Source organism: Tupaia chinensis, unplaced genomic scaffold, assembly GCF_000334495.1.
Source record: "Tupaia chinensis unplaced genomic scaffold, TupChi_1.0 Scaffold000709_1, whole genome shotgun sequence".
Lineage (NCBI taxonomy): Eukaryota > Metazoa > Chordata > Mammalia > Scandentia > Tupaiidae > Tupaia > Tupaia belangeri.
The window spans coordinates 1,454,404-1,470,265 of NW_006160232.1; the positions used below are offsets into that span (position 1 = coordinate 1,454,404).

The following is a 15,862-nucleotide window of genomic DNA, read 5'->3' on the forward strand; positions in this document are numbered from 1 at the left end:
TAATCGGTAGGCTATGAGGTTGACCCGAAATTGCACTTTAAAAAAAAAAATTGCTAGAGGGTGCATGCACTCACCAGAAAGCAAGGGAGAGGAGAAGTGAGAAAACATCCTTCTGCACGGGATGCTCACACTGCGATTCTTTTTGCAATCCCTTCTTCATTTCCCTTTCAGGATTTAGGGCGCATACACATCCCCAGTGTGTTTTTCAAGCTGCCAGGTTTGGGACTCAAATGGCAGTGTTAGCTGTTTGGAATTCAGCTGCTTTAACCACCGTGCCCCTGGCTGGCTCCCAAATTATACATCTTCTAAGTAGGAGAAACAATGACCCAAATTTTGGTCACACATCAAATAGTGACAGAAGTCAGTACACCTATAGTTGGACTTCTTAGCCTGAGATGCTGTGAAGATTTTGAGAAGCCTGAGGCACGGCATTTAAGAGACATCCTGATACATTGGGCTACGCTTTTGAGGACTGATATTTTAATACATGAATCATGGAAATCTGTACTTGCTGGAAAGTCACTGAGCATTTTCTTTGCTCATTGAGCCTTTTTTTCTTGTGTCTCTAAGCTGGTGGAGAACTGTGTTTGTCTTCTTCGAAACTTATCATATCAAGTGCACCGGGAGATCCCACAGGCAGAGCGTTATCAAGAGACACCTCCCAGTGTTGCCAACAATACCGGGCCACATGCTGCCAGTTGCTTTGGGGCCAAGAAGGGCAAAGGTAAGTCTTGGTTTCCGGTCCCTTGCTCTTTAAATGTGGGAAAGGGAAAAGAAGGAACACTTTAACTTTAGGTACAAAATACTTGTCAGACACGATGGGAATCTACCTGATCCAGGATGTCTTTTTGCTCTGCCTCTGTGTTGTGTGCTTCATTCAAGATGGCGGTGGTGGTATCAGTGACGGGGCAATGAGGCAACGCAGCTAAACCGGGGCATTGACCCCCTTTTGTCCTTTGTGTTTCCTCTTCCTCTCTGCTTCCTGCTTATTTGCCCATGATCCTGTTAACATCTTTCTCGTGCATTTTTCTTCCTTTATTCCTCTCCTCTGCTTTCCATCTTGGGTGACGCACTGGAAGATGAGTGGTTCTCCAGAGGTGAGTGGAATCTTTTAAGGTGCTTATCTACTTATAATTTGCATGTTTCAATTTTAGCTTTCCTAGTATTTCCTTGCCTAACCCTTCTCTATGGATGCATGTAGGAAAATTCAGTTGAGGACAAGTACTGAAACAAGTTCGGCTCTTCTGAGCTAATGGCCCGTGGCATGCTCTTTCTGGGCAGTAGTCACTGTTATCTGAACTCAAAACAATAGTAGCAACAACAGTGGTTATCTGTGTCTTACCTGTCTGCTGCCTGTTTAACTGTTCTTGTTTCTGCTTAGCCCCCTGTTGGGACAGTTTAGCCACCACTTCCTCTACCTTTTTTACCTTGTATCCCTAATGCAAAGATTTTGACAAAAGAATGAAAAATATGACAGGTACAATGCTTCTGTCCTTAAGTTTTAAAAATAATTTTTTCTTTTCTCCTCCTTTTTAAAAAAACTTATATAGGGAAAAAGCCCACAGAGGATCCAGCAAATGATACAGTGGATTTTCCTAAAAGAACTAGTCCTGCTCGAGGTAAGTTACCTTTTTTCTCAGTCTCCAGAAGTCTCATAAACATGGTCCACAGGGTATTAGCCTAGTAGCAGATTTTACGCAGTGTCTCCTGTTTTCTGACTTACAGGTTTGAAGTTAGGTGAAAGTATTAGGAAAGTCTATGGTAATGTACCAGCAGTAATGTACCAAAGATTGCTTGTTGAGGAGGTGTTCAGGTTACCTGAGGGTAGGATGAGGGCCTGACGATAGTACAGAGCAGAAACTTAGTTACTGCTTTGTGGCCACTATAGTTTAGAACCTAAACCTTAGTTTTTAAGAAGCCTCTTTATCACAGTTTGGATTTTTATACCCATTGATATAGTGAGTTCAAAGTTCATAGCTGTTTAGGGATACACATATTTTAAATGTTACTAAATCCATGATGTGCCCTTTTTTACTTAGTCATAGAGGAAAATGACTGGATTAAGTTAGATATAATTCATTTGAGATGAGGATTATTTGGGGGGGGGGCATAGGGCATATGTGCTTGCAGGAATGAGACAGTGAGAGACAGAAAGTGAGATCCATCCCAAGGAGGGATGGCCACACTTCTCCATTCCTCTGGGATTTTGGGCATGCATGATAGGTGCTTTGCGTGAAAGCTGCCGTGTCTGAGACTTAAACCACAGTGGGCCATGTGGGAATCCAGGGTCTTAACTACCACATCACCTGGTAGCCCCAAGATGAGGAATCTCTAATCTTGAGTGCTGCACTGAGCTGAATGAATCCCTGGACTGCTCATGGTAGAACCCAGGCCAAAGGAATCTAGGGAGAGGAGAGTCAAGGAGGAAGAAGAGAGAGGGGTTGGACTCTGATGAGTTAATGTCTATTCTACTCTTATCATGGATTCATTATTCTTAGGAGGGCATAGAACCAGGCTGCTGAGCTTGCTGTTGTGTGAATGGGGAAGTATAGGGATCCTATGGTATAGGATCACAAATCCATCAATCCAGAATGCTAAGGCTGTACTCTAACCAGCCGGAGCCCGATTTGTGGGTATTAACTACCATTGTCTGGCTTCTTGCCATTTCTTATGCAGGCTATGAGCTCTTATTTCAGCCAGAGGTGGTTCGGATATACATCTCACTTCTCAAGGAGAGCAAGACGCCTGCCATCCTAGAAGCCTCAGCTGGAGCTATCCAGAACTTGTGTGCTGGGCGCTGGACGGTGTGTACCTGCTAAATATGGATTTGGATAGGGGAAAACTTAATTTGTTTGCTGCCATTTGTAATTGGTTCCACCTCTTTCCATGTGCCACTTGTAGTATGGTCGATTTATTCGTTCTGCTCTGCGTCAAGAGAAGGCTCTTTCTGCCATAGCTGATCTCCTTACCAACGAACATGAGCGAGTAGTGAAAGCTGCATCTGGAGCTCTGAGAAATCTGGCTGTGGATGCTCGCAACAAGGAATTAATTGGTGAGGAGTGGAATGCTAATCATTACTTGAGCATCTAGTATGGTGCCTTTAATCAAGCATGTGCTGAATTTATTTACTGGAAGAGAGTGAAGGGAAGAACTCAAGTCCTCCATAGTTTATGAATCTGAGGGTTGGCGAGGGTTATAGTTTAAAGGTTCTTGGAAAGACATGAAACAATGACTCTTCAAGAACAAAACCATAATAACATACTTTTATTTATTTATTTATTTATTTATTTATTTATGGGAGAGGATTTTGCTATAGAACGCATGTGCTTGCCAGAAAGACAGAGAGACAGAAAGTGAGAAATCACCCTCCAGGGGGTTGACCACGCTGCAGTCCCTTCTCCTCCATTCTCCTCTCTAGGATCTTGGGCATGCACGCACACGCACCTGGTGTGAGTTTAAGCTACTGGGTCTGGGACTCAAACCGTGGTTGACCACATGGGAGTCCAACGACATAGCCATTATGCCAACTGCTGCTCCCTCTTTTTCTATTTTATTAAGGTTTTCTTATAGAGCACATGTGCTCACCAGAGAGAGAAAGAGGGAAAGTGAGAAGTCACCCCCTGTGGGGGATGGCCATGTCAGAATGTCTTCTCCTCCTTTCTCCTCTCAGCATTTTGAGGACACATGCACATGTGTGTGATTTTCAGGCCACCAGGTCTTGAACTCAAACTGTGGTCAGCCATGTGAGAATCCAACACCTTAACCACCATGCAACCTTTTGGTCCCTATTTTTAAAATTCATATCGACTCTGTTCTATTAAATTATTTTAATATCAATATACTATTTTCATTAGAGTATCTGAAAGGACTAAGCATATTTGATATATATTATTTACATTGTTTCAGTGTGATTGAATAAAGGGCAAGTAATATAAAGGATGGGCACATTTATGTCTTTCCAGCTTCTTGCTCTTTTTATTTTTTAAGTTTGTTTATTCTGAGAGAGGACAAGAGAGAGAGAATCCCCAACTGAGTCTTGACACTAAAATCTACCCCCAACCTCCTCTATCCCTGGATCACAGGAACATATGTGCCAGCCTAATTAAAGATCTCTGGAAATAAACCTGGAATTTTCCCCTGCGAGATAACCTCTCAGAGCACAGTGTCTCATTTTACTGCTGTGCCACCACTTGGCCTCCTCCTTTGCTCTTTTGAACATGTATAGGATGATAAACGTGATGTCTATGGACAGTACTGTTTTTGATATGGTTAGCATTATTAAGTGTTAGGCTCCTTATGAGCTGCCGTGGCCTTTACTGCCTGCCTATGTTCCTTTGGCCTTACTGTTACAGGTAAACACGCCATTCCTAACTTGGTAAAGAATCTGCCAGGAGGGCAGCAGAACTCCTCCTGGAATTTCTCTGAGGATACCGTGGTCTCCATTTTGAACACCATCAATGAGGTTATTGCTGAGAACTTGGAAGCTGCCAAAAAGCTTCGAGAGACACAGGGTATTGAGAAGCTGGTGTTGATCAACAAATCAGGGTGAGCTTGTCACTTAACAGTGTAGCTAGATGAATCTGAGTGAGAGAGGGGAGTCACTAGGAAGAAGTTTTCTTATTTACAATTGAAATATGAAGAGGTATTGCTCTATTTTCTGTCTTAATGTTAATTCATAGATTGGTAATAGATTCTAACATTAAACAATTTTTAAGAATCACTGTTGGGACATAGTACAAGATTTGTTGAACAAAACTATTACACTCATTTTGACATTTATTTTCCTAGGTTATTATTAGAACGTATAGGCTCTAAGTTTCTTTCCTGATCTTAACCCAAATTCTGTGTGGTTTTACTTTCTTCAAAAGGAACCGCTCAGAAAAAGAAGTTCGAGCAGCAGCACTTGTATTACAGACAATCTGGGGATATAAGGAACTGCGGAAGCCACTGGAAAAAGAGGGATGGAAGAAATCAGACTTTCAGGTATAATAACGTCTAAGACTAATACTTTATTTTCTCATGGTCCCAGAGTAATGCTCTGTCTTTGGTATGCTATGTTTTACTATCACACTAAGTCTATTCTTGACTGAAGCCTCTTATAGTTAGTGAAGAAGTTTGCTTTAATCCTCAAAAAGAGTGGTTCCTACAGATCATTTACTGTCAAAACAGCTCTGATCTCTTTGTCATAACATATTTAAGAATTGTTATTCATGAAGGATGATGACGGCCTTCTGGACTTTTATCCTTATCTACTATAGTCTTTTGAGAGAGCTTACGATTCCCTGAGACTGTTCCTTCAGATAGTATGGGTGTTGAGAACGTCTCCTGTTCAGGAACACAGACAAACCATAATATCCGAGTTTGTTTTACTGTATAGATTATGTATTCAACCCTTACGAGTCACTTTTTCATAAGATTATGTTTGGAATAGGAACCTAGAGATTTATGTCCATTAGAGAATAAGATATGGGTGAATATAACTCAAATTGTATGGCATTATTGTGTTTTATGTTTGTTGCAGGTAAATCTAAATAATGCTTCTCGAAGTCAGAGCAGTCATTCATATGATGATAGCACTCTGCCTCTCATTGACCGGAACCAAAAAGCAGGTAGAGTGCCCCGGGGGTACACCCCTTTCCTTTCAGCCACTTCTGCTATTCTCTACCGGCTTACTGGGAAGTAGGATATACACTCCTTTCTGTCTTTTAGAGAAAGGGAATACTCCTTTGCTCCAGGATTATGACACAGAAGTGGGTAGGTCTAGGCATTATAAATTAAAACAAAACAAGCTCTTAAATTGAGCATGACTTCCACCCTAAACCCCTTTTGCTGTGGACTTAAAAACCAAAATGAATCCTTGTCTATCTTTTGTATTTTTTCTTTTAATTTCTTTCTCTTTAAATGCAAAATAATTTGGGACCAGCAGTTAGTGTAATGGCTATGTCGTTGAACTCCTATGTAGCTGACTGCGGTTCAAGTCCCGGATCAGGTGGCTTAAACTCACACCGGGCACGTGTGCATGCATGCCCAAGATCCCAAGAGGAGAATGGATTGCGGCGTGGCCATCCCCCCTGAAGGGTGATTTCTTGCTTTCTGTCTCTCTGTCCCTGTTTGTCTGGCAAGCACACGCACCCTATAGCAAAAACCTCTAAAACAAAAAATGAAAAATAAATACAAAATAACTTTTTTCCATTGAAAAATTAGAAAATACAGTTGGAAAAAAGTTACACCAACTTATTTCTATTAACTGAAGCTATCTATTGCTGTTTTGGGTTATCTTTTTTTTAAACACTTTGCTATGTGAGCAAGCATGTTTTTCCCCAAAAGAGGAATCACACATTTTGTTTTTGTAAGTTTTTTCTTCTCACTTATGGTGTGTATTGTGACCCTTGTTATTTTAATGACCCTTTGTTTTTGCTTCTATTAGTTTTTCCTTTTTTTCTCTATAATGGCTTTATTTTTAGACTGTAGTTTAAGTAAATACTTGAATTTTTGTATCCATAAATTATTGAGAAATAAACTTTTCATAGTATTTCAATAGAAGTCTTTCATATATAGTCTTTCATATATGTTACAATATTGTGAAATTCTATGATACATTGCTCTTGCCTCTTATATTCATTGTGTGTTGCAAAGTAAAAAGTCATTTAAAATTCTCTTATTCACATTTAGTTGTTGTACATCTTTGTGGGATACAATATAGATTTTGAAAGTATGAATGCAGTGTGCGATAATGAGAACAAGGATATTACCACATTTGTTTTTAACAAAGACCCTCCATATTATGATCTCTATCTTAGTTTTTATATATACATATATACGTATATATGTGTATATGTAAGTATGTGTATGTATTTACATATATGTATATGATTGGCAACATCCAGTCGTTTTACCCAGTTGCGCTATGCCGTTCTACAATCCATTTGCCCTTCTGCATGCATTCTTGTGCCTGTTAAATGCTTTTTTCTTCAGTCCTTCATCCCTCCCTGCCACCACCCCATGTAGTCTCTGGTATCTACTGTTAACCCTCTCTACTTCTGTGTCTTCAAATCTTTCCATTTCTGCCAAAGAGTGCAAATATTCACTATATATTAAGCAGGGACATAGAGTGTTATTTATTTTTTTGTTAAATATATTTTAAAACATTCATTGATTGATTGGTTGATTGAGATCTTCAGGCCACCAGGTCCAGGACTCCCACATTGTTAGCCACGTAGGAATCCAGCACCATAAACACCAGAGCACTTGTTGGCTCCATACGGTGTTATTTTGTTATTTTTTAAAAGGAATTATTTATTTTCATTTATTCATATATTTATTTTATTTTGACCAGAGAGAGACAGAGAGAGAGGGAAGCCACCAGGTCTGGGACTTGAACTGTGGTTGGCCATGTGGGAGTGTCCAGTGCCTTAAACACCATGCCATTTGCTGGTTCCTTTAGTTGTTATTTTTTTTAAAGTGGTATTAGCCATAAGGTTGTGCGTGCTGGCCAAAGAGAGAGAGACTGTGAGGGAAAGTGAAAAATCACCCCATAGGCGGGATGGCCATGGTGTAATCTCTTCTCCATTCTCCTCCTGGAATCTTGGACATGCATGCATACATGCCCCATGTGATTTTCAAGTCACCACGTCCAGGACTAAACTGTGGTGGGCCATGTCAAAGTCCAGTGACATAATCGCTGTGCCATCTACTGCTTTATACAGTATTATCTTAATGACACTTGGCTTTTGCTTCTATCAACTTTTTGCTTTTTCTTTTTAAAAAATTGCCATAGAGGGACCAGCAGATGGTGCAGTGATTAAGGATTTGAACTCCCACATGGCTGACTATGATTCGATTCCTAGACCCTGCAGTTAGAAACTCAATGTGGGCACGAGTGTGTACATACCCAAAATCCCAAGAGGGGAATGGATTGTGTTGTGATCGTTGCCCTAAGGAGTGATTTCTCATTTTTTTCTGTCATTCCAGTGAGTGCATATACCCTATAGCAGAAGTCTCTCTTTAAAAAAAATTGCCAGAGAGCATGTCTGAGAGACAGAGAGAGAGAAAATACTCCCAAATGGGTATGATCATGCCACAGACCTTTTTCCTCCATTTCTCCATTCTGTCAGGATTTGGAGCACACATGCATATGTGCCCAGTATGTTTTTCAAACCCCTGGGGCAGGGATTGGCCATGGGACCTGACGTGCTGTGCACAAGAAGTCAGGTTGTACTATAGGGCTAGCCATATTAAGCACAAACTTTAAAGAGAGGTACAACATAAAAATGTTATTTATGATAACGTAAGTTTATAATTTTTTAAGTAAAAGTCAATATTTAAAGTTCCTCAGTATGGTAAATATTAATATATAAAACTTGTATCAATTAAAGCTCTTTGGCTCCTTGTAATTTTTTAAAAAATAAGTATTTCATTTAACTTGATTTATTTTAATTTGACCAGAGAGGGACAGAGTGAGAGAGAGAGAGAGAGAGAGAGAGAGAGAAAGTGAGAAAGCAAACTGTCAGTTCCAGGATTTGAACTGTGGTTGGCCATGTGGGAATCCAGTGCTTTTCACCGCCACACCACCTACCAGCCCCTGGCTCCTTATAATTTTTAAGACTATAAAAGGGGACTGACAGAAGGTCGGCAGATGGCATGGTGGTCAAGATGGCTGTACTCACACATGGCTGACTGCAGTTCAGGTCCTGGACTGGCAGCTTGCTTTCTCACCTTTCTTCTCTCTCTGGTTAACTTTAAAAAAATTAAATCAAATAACGACAATGAATAAAATTAAATAAAATAATTTTTTTTTTTTAAAAAGAGGGGGTGAAACTGGCAGGAAGTGTGGTGGATAAGGTGCTGGACTCTCACATGGCTGATCTGGAGGCTTGCATTCTCACTTTGTCTGTGTCTCACTGGTCAGATTAAAATAATAATAAGGGACCAGCAGATGATGTAATGGTTATGTCACTGAATTCCCATGTAGTTGACTGTTGTTTGAGTGCTGGGCCTGGCATCTTAAACTCATGCCAGGTGCACGTGCGTGCACACCCAATGTCTCAAGAGGAGAATGGAGGAGAAGGGACTGTGGTGTAGCCCTCCCACTCTCTCTCTCTCTCTGGTGAGTGCACACACCTTATAGCAAACAAATAAATTTATTATATTAGTAATAAATCTTTTAAAAAAGACTATTAAGGGATCTTGAGACCAATGGATTTTGAACATTTCTGGCTTAGATCCAATTGTGTCTTGCATTAGGAGTCTATAGGAAGAACGGCTTCGTGGTGCAGCAGTACTGGATTATTCAAGGGAAGTTGGATTCCATGGGTGACTATGGTTAGAATCCCTCGCCCAGTCCACCTGAAACACTGTGGGCGTGCACTTTAGTGCCCAAGATCAACAGGCTAGAATAGAGGAAAGGACCCGTGGAGGATTCTTCTCTCTGTCTCAGTCTCTGACTCTGCCTCTGTTCTTTCTTTTCTGTCATGTGCTCTATCATGAATGAGGAGAAAAACAAGTCTATAGTTAGGGATCTAAGTTCTAGGATGCCATTGTTACACCTGTAGAGTTGCGATCAGTGTCTGGCACATCATGGTGCTAACTAAAAATTTGAATGAAGGGAGGAAAGGAAGTTAGATCAGAGAGCAATTTTTACGATGTGCCTAGATTTTTGAAGAGTTGGTTTTTGACGTGGATAACTTTTTGACTCCATCTAGATAAGAAACCTGATCGGGAAGAAATTCAGATGAGCAGTATGGGATCAAACACAAAATCACTAGGTAGGTGATTAATTCCTACCTATGGATATGGAATAATATTTCATTGGGATTAGGAAAGCTTTCTAACTAAACCGTAGTTTTTTTCTCATACCCTCGCCATTTACTATCTTAGAAGAGCATTGGCCGATCATTTCCATTTGAAAGGATGTGACGAAATTTAGTAAAACTGGATCCATCTACTTTTTCAATATTCCTAAAGGCTCAAAAGTTTTCAGAAAAATCTTTGTATGTCCCTCCACCCTGTACTATAGAATCAACTGTTTGCCCCTAAACAAACAGACCATCACAATCTGATGTCGTTTCCTTCTTCTCTCCGTGTACTCTGATTCAGTCTACCTGGTCTGCTTGTTGTTCTGTCTTTCGCTCTGGGTTTTTTTTTTTTTTTTTTAAAATAATTTTGCTCATGTAATAACCTCTGATAAGAATGTCCTTCCTGTTTGCTTTTCTCAAGTCCTGTTCTCTTTTTTTCAGGTCCTTCCTAACTTGCAGCATACTTCACTTGCTCCTCTCATGCTCTCCTTATCTTTCTAAACAGCACTCTTCAGTGTAGCTTTATTAGCATATGCTATACTCTTGAGTATTTCTTTATATTGTCTTCCCTATTAGATTCAAGTTCTTTGAAGTCAGGGACCATCAGACCTTAAAGTCTTTCTGGAGCATTTGGCAGAGCTCACAGTTCCCAACATATAGATGCCTAATTCACAGAATGATGCCATGTTTCCATGTATTTTTTTTCACCAGATAACAACTATTCCACACTGAACGAGAGAGGGGACCACAATAGAACACTGGATCGATCTGGAGATCTAGGTGATATGGAGCCACTGAAGGGAACACCCTTGATGGTAAATTCTCTTTATATTGTTCATTCCAGGCTATTTCTACTCTCACGCCCTGTGTGTTTTGTGAAATAGGAAAAACAAACACACATCCTTCTCTGGAGGGGGTTTTTAGGAAAAGTAGTTATTTTGACTCATCTTGGGATTTCTTAGGCCATTATTCTGCAATGGTCAAGATGAGAGAAGGGAATCTATACATATATTACCAATTTGACTAACACTAACTGATCTGTTCTTATATTTTACCTTCTTTCTGTTTACAAATGTTTTGCCCTTCTCTTACTATTATTTGTTTTGTTTCAAACTTTGAGACTTTTTCTTCCAGGTTTGGCACACACTCATGAGGTTCCTCTCTCTTTTCTCTCGTACTAACAAATTGCATGTGTTCACAGCAGGACGAGGGGCAGGAATCTCTGGAGGAAGAGTTGGATGTGTTGGTTTTGGATGATAAGGGGGACCAAGTGTCTTATCCCCCCATGGTATGTCCTCCAGTGACCCCCAAGATCGTCCTTGAGGAAGGAGGCTCCTTTGTGCTGGCATGTTTGCCAATCATGCTGATCTGATCAGGCCAGAGACATTAGTCTTGGCCCCATGGGCTTGGGGGGGTGGTGGTGTTCTGCTTTTCTGCTTTTGTGATTTTTTTTCCTCTTAAGAGGCTGGGACATGCAGCTGGTAAACTGATTCTCCACTCTATGCTGCTTTCCTTCCTCCAGATTTGCTCAGCTGGTTTTTCAGGGGTCTCCTTGTTCCCAATACTATTAATATCCTCTCTCTCTTTTTCCCCCACAGCAGAAGATTTAGCACCACTATCTTCGTTCCATCCGGGGTGGTATAATATATGTACTTTTACTTTTGGTGGTGAAATGGACTGATGATTTTTCCCTTTCTTCGCTGGACTATTGTGCCAACTGCCAGGCTGCCTCCTGCCCTTATAGCCGTGAGTGGCTGCCTTCTTTCCATCAACTCCCAACTTTTCCTGGTGAAGTTTAATTGTCCTGCCTCCTTTCCCCATCTCCTCCAGTTTCTCCCAAGAAGCCTGACATAGCTGTTTGCATATCTTGAGAAACTGCTACAGATTAGTTGTTTTTGCCTGCTCTCCCTGGAACTCTTGGCCTTGTAGAGGGAGAGAGAGTGTGGGAATCTTCACTGGAAGTCGTGGGAAGACTTGGAAGTTATATTCTGTATATGCAATGTCCAGCAATTGATTAACTGATGATTCTTAATCAAGATTTTTTTTTTCCCCTGGTGGAGAAGGGACTTTTTATTTTCTTTTTGGAAAATGGGAAGTACGAGCTCTTCCCTTATTCCTAATGGCTATTTTTGAAGCAAAGAAGGTTGGCAACTTTGGCACATTCCATCTGGCAAGGGCTCTTGAGTAAGTGAAAGTCTCCTAATACTGGGATTAAGAAACCTTGCTCTCCTCATCTTGAGGCAGGGACCATCAAGGACCTACAAACTTTATCTCTTCTACAAGCCTCATGCCAACTGTGGGCTGCTGCATCTGCCCCTTACTGAGGCTGTCCTTTAACCCTCCTCTGCTACCCTGTGATATATCTGCTGACTTGACCTGGCCATTTGCAAGAGGCCTTAGAAAGAGGAGAATGACAAGGAAGACTTTTTTGTCAAGAAGGAACAGAAAGATGTTTTTTTGGGAAGAAGAGGAACCTCTAGGAGGAGCTAGTAGGAATGTACATGAAGTGATTAGTCTGAAACTGGCAGGCAGCTTCAAAGCTGGCTTCCCTCCCTTTCCTATTTCCCCATTTTCTACCCTTATAGACCTGTCCTCCCCTGCCTCTCCCTGGATTGGTTGGCCAACTATAAAGACTTGATGTACATAACTCCAGTCCCTTTACCCTTACAAGGTGGGGATGGCCCTTGGCTTCGCCTCTTCTTTGTGCCTTTGGCCTGGGGTACATCTCCTCCCTCCCTTCCATGTGCCTTTCTTTGCCTCTGCAGTCTCATTTCTCATGATTTTGCAAATTATTTTTTATTGCTTTCTCACCTACCATTGGCTCTAACTAGCAGAAAGAAGAGGAGAGGTGACCTCGAGAACCACAGAGTCTCCATTGGAGATTGGTGTAGCTTCTCCTTTTAGCCATAGCAAGCTTTTGCTCAACAGTGTATGATTTTTGCAAAATCCCATTCTGATGAATCTCAGAGTGAGGGTGGTAGAAGGAGTGAATGGTGAAACTTTTTACTCCTTAGTTGCCCAGAATTTACCATCATCTCTGAAGGAGTTATAGGGAAGTTGTCTTTCCCCAACTCCCCCCATTTCCCTCAATACTGCCCCCTCCCACTTTAGTGTATATTAGCAGGTTGGGCTATAGGAATCAGCTGCTATGCGGGTTGATTATTTTTTTTAACCCCTTATTTGCCTTCTACTCTCCTTAATCTAAAAGCTCTGTTCAATGCAACTGGAATTCTTTATCCCTCTCTTCCCCTTCTCTTATATATTGAGGCTATGGGGTAGGAGAAAAGTGCACAACCCACGACCCTCCTTCCCCATGCATAAAAGTTCCTTATTTACCTTATTTCCCCCTCCCACTTCTTCCCATTCCCATCCACCTTTTCTGGCAAAAAGGAGCCTTTTGCTTGCTGTGACCCTAAGAGCACACTGCACAGGGGGAACTGCCCCCATCTAGACCTGGCTCCACTCTTGGTTTCTCTTGCTCTCCTCTGCTCTTTTCCTGGTGCTCTTTTTTCTTGGTGGGGTGTGGGTACTAGAACAGCCATGGGCTTTTGGGGACCTTTAAATTTTTTTTTCTTCCCTCTTTTGTTTATAAAAACACTAAACATTCAATTCCAGAGAACCAAAAATCCCACCTTCCCACCGAACACTACTAAGGGGCGTATCTTCGGCTCCATACTTTTTCTCTTTTTCTTTCTCTCTTGTTAATGCTTTTACAAACAAATGAGTTTTTTATATAAATAAAGTTTTTAAAGTGTGTATGTGGGGGGTCTGTGTCATTTCTTTGCTTCAAGCTATGTTTCTTCTCTCCTTTTCATTTTGGTTACTTCTTTATGTATCAGCATCCTTTTTTCTTTTCAGGGCAACCAGAAGGAGTTATACCAGTATGATTTATCTTGAGCTCAGTCCCAACTCTTTAACAGCAAAATTCTTTTTAATTTTAGGTGACATTTTTTTTTTTTTTTTTTTACTCTGAAGATTCTTAAGAACTAAATGTGGCTGAAGTAGATTATGGGAAATTTATTGTTAACTTAGAGGTAGGAAACCAAAAGATAAAGAATTAATGACTTCCTTAGTTTCTGGGATTCTTTTGCAACATTTGACAAGACTAGCATTGAATAACACTTCTGAGTAGATTAGAAGCTACCAACCCCATCTGCCATTCTAATAAATAGGAAAATGTATAATTAAAAGGCCTAGGTATATAAATACTGATCGCTGGACCATAATGTTGCTTCTCAGGCTACACACAGTCCTTTAATTGGGATATTAGGTCTATTTATTTGACAGGCCATATTACTTGGTTGGACATCCTACTAAAAATTTCATAGAATACAAAAGATGTTCTATCAAATAATATGTTGTGGGATTACTGGGGATTATCTTTACTGCAGAGGCCAAGGATTGAGACCTATGGAAAGACTTATTTTTCTGAAGCCCTGTGCTCTGTCATATAATGAAAAGACTTGAGAATTTATGTAAAATGTTTTCTGTATGCCCAGATCTTTAGATTAAAAGTATATAGTTGCTCCTAATAATGGTCCTGTCTCATTTTGTTGAACTAGGACTTGGGTATGAAAACTTTCTTGGGCTAGTGAAGCCAGGACATTTAAGCATTATTACTATTAGCTTTTAAAGCTTGGTTTGGGTCTGACAATTATTGTGTTAGACTACAAGGATGAAACCCAAAGCCAAAAAATAATTAATTTGCTTCCAATGAGGTTTGGTAGCCACACTTTGGATGGTTTTTATTTGTATAGAAAACCTTTGGCTAGTGGTCATATGCTTTATTATTCATTGGCATTGAGTTAGGTACAAACTCTGCTTTTCTCCCTTCCTAGCTTAGTCCATTTGCTTTATCTCATTCATTAAATATTTGCCAAGCACTTTCTATGTGCTAAGTGTTGTAGAGGCTGGGTTTATATTAGAGAATGAACCAGATGAATCTTTTCTTCTGGGTTGCAATCCATGAGAATCTTATATAGGTAGGATCTTTTAAGATTATTTCTTTTCTCTCTGCCTTTATGTAAAAACAAGGTGTTAGAATGATCTGTAAAGGCCCTAGATTTCTTAACTTACTTGACAGTGATTTAATAATGCATTTGGATTCTCTTTATATCGCTTGTGCATACCACGTTGAATTATTTTTGGATATGGTCAAGATTTGCTCATATACTTGCAACTTTTTAGAGACTGAATTTTTGTGGAAGTGTTCAAAGATTATGGGCAACCGTTCTACTGCCTCAACAAGGCTTAGTTGTGAACATGTTCGTGAGATAGCTGTGATGAGTCTTCTTGCTGAGACATACTTTCTGTCGGAGCTTAAAGCCATGACCTGATTGGGCCACCTGTTCTTTCTTGTTGAACCGATAATTTGTTTGAAATGAACTGGAAACATCTCACCCAGAAGGAACTAGGGACCAGTTTTTGTATATCATTCTTCTCCATTTTGTCTTTTTTATGGGGGGGAGGAAGGTTTTTGCTATAGGGCGCGTGCGCTCACCAGAAAGAGACAGACAGGAAACGAGACATCACACCCCCCCACCCCCACCTAGGGGGATGGCCATGCCACAATCCCTTCTCCTCCATCTCCTCTCGGGATCTTGGGCACACACACACATGCTCCCAGCATGAATCTAAGGCACCGGGTCTGGGACTCAAACCACAGTTGACTACATGGGAGTCCAGCGATGTAGCCATTAGGCCATCTGCTGGTCCCAATTTTAAAATTTGAAATAAAGGTGATTCTTGGTATTTTCATAGATAGGTATGGATCAACTAGACCTAGCATTTATAGATGAGAGCAAGAACATAAGAATTCCCTGGGATGCTTATTAAAAATGCAGATTCCCATGTTGCATTTCCAAAAATTGACTCAATAGTTGGTTCTCAGGAATCTGAGATCTTGGTAACTCACGTAGGTGGTTCTGATGCATGTAGTCAATTTACTGCAACTTGAGATACTGATACAGTGCCTCACTTCAGGTTGAAAACCTCCAAGTAGTACTCAGAGTGACTGGCTTCAGCTCCACTGGCAGCAATAATGGTTTTATGGTGAGTGTCGATAATGT

The 15,862-nt window shown here is 40.6% G+C and overlaps 1 protein-coding gene across 14 annotated transcripts in view; it reads left to right on the plus strand.

Annotated features, from left to right (window-relative positions):
* CTNND1 (catenin delta 1) overlaps nucleotides 1-13,552 on the plus strand; it is a 64,670-nt gene extending 51,118 nt beyond the window's left edge. For 7 of the 14 annotated variants that reach the window (XM_014592551.2, XM_014592552.2, XM_006160826.3 and 4 more), the window contains 12 exons: nucleotides 571-724; nucleotides 1,080-1,097; nucleotides 1,551-1,619; nucleotides 2,677-2,804; nucleotides 2,902-3,052; nucleotides 4,353-4,545; nucleotides 4,869-4,983; nucleotides 5,522-5,609; nucleotides 9,702-9,764; nucleotides 10,506-10,609; nucleotides 10,996-11,082; nucleotides 11,393-13,552. In XM_014592551.2, the coding sequence (XP_014448037.1) occupies nucleotides 571-724; nucleotides 1,080-1,097; nucleotides 1,551-1,619; nucleotides 2,677-2,804; nucleotides 2,902-3,052; nucleotides 4,353-4,545; nucleotides 4,869-4,983; nucleotides 5,522-5,609; nucleotides 9,702-9,764; nucleotides 10,506-10,609; nucleotides 10,996-11,082; nucleotides 11,393-11,404 (1,182 nt within the window). In that variant the 3' untranslated portion in view covers nucleotides 11,405-13,552. The remainder of the gene's footprint in view (nucleotides 1-570; nucleotides 725-1,079; nucleotides 1,098-1,550; nucleotides 1,620-2,676; nucleotides 2,805-2,901; nucleotides 3,053-4,352; nucleotides 4,546-4,868; nucleotides 4,984-5,521; nucleotides 5,610-9,701; nucleotides 9,765-10,505; nucleotides 10,610-10,995; nucleotides 11,083-11,392) is intronic. The other 7 variants (XM_006160827.3, XM_014592553.2, XM_014592556.2 and 4 more) reach the window with 7 other exon arrangements.
* The last annotated feature ends 2,310 nt before the right edge of the window (nucleotides 13,553-15,862 follow it).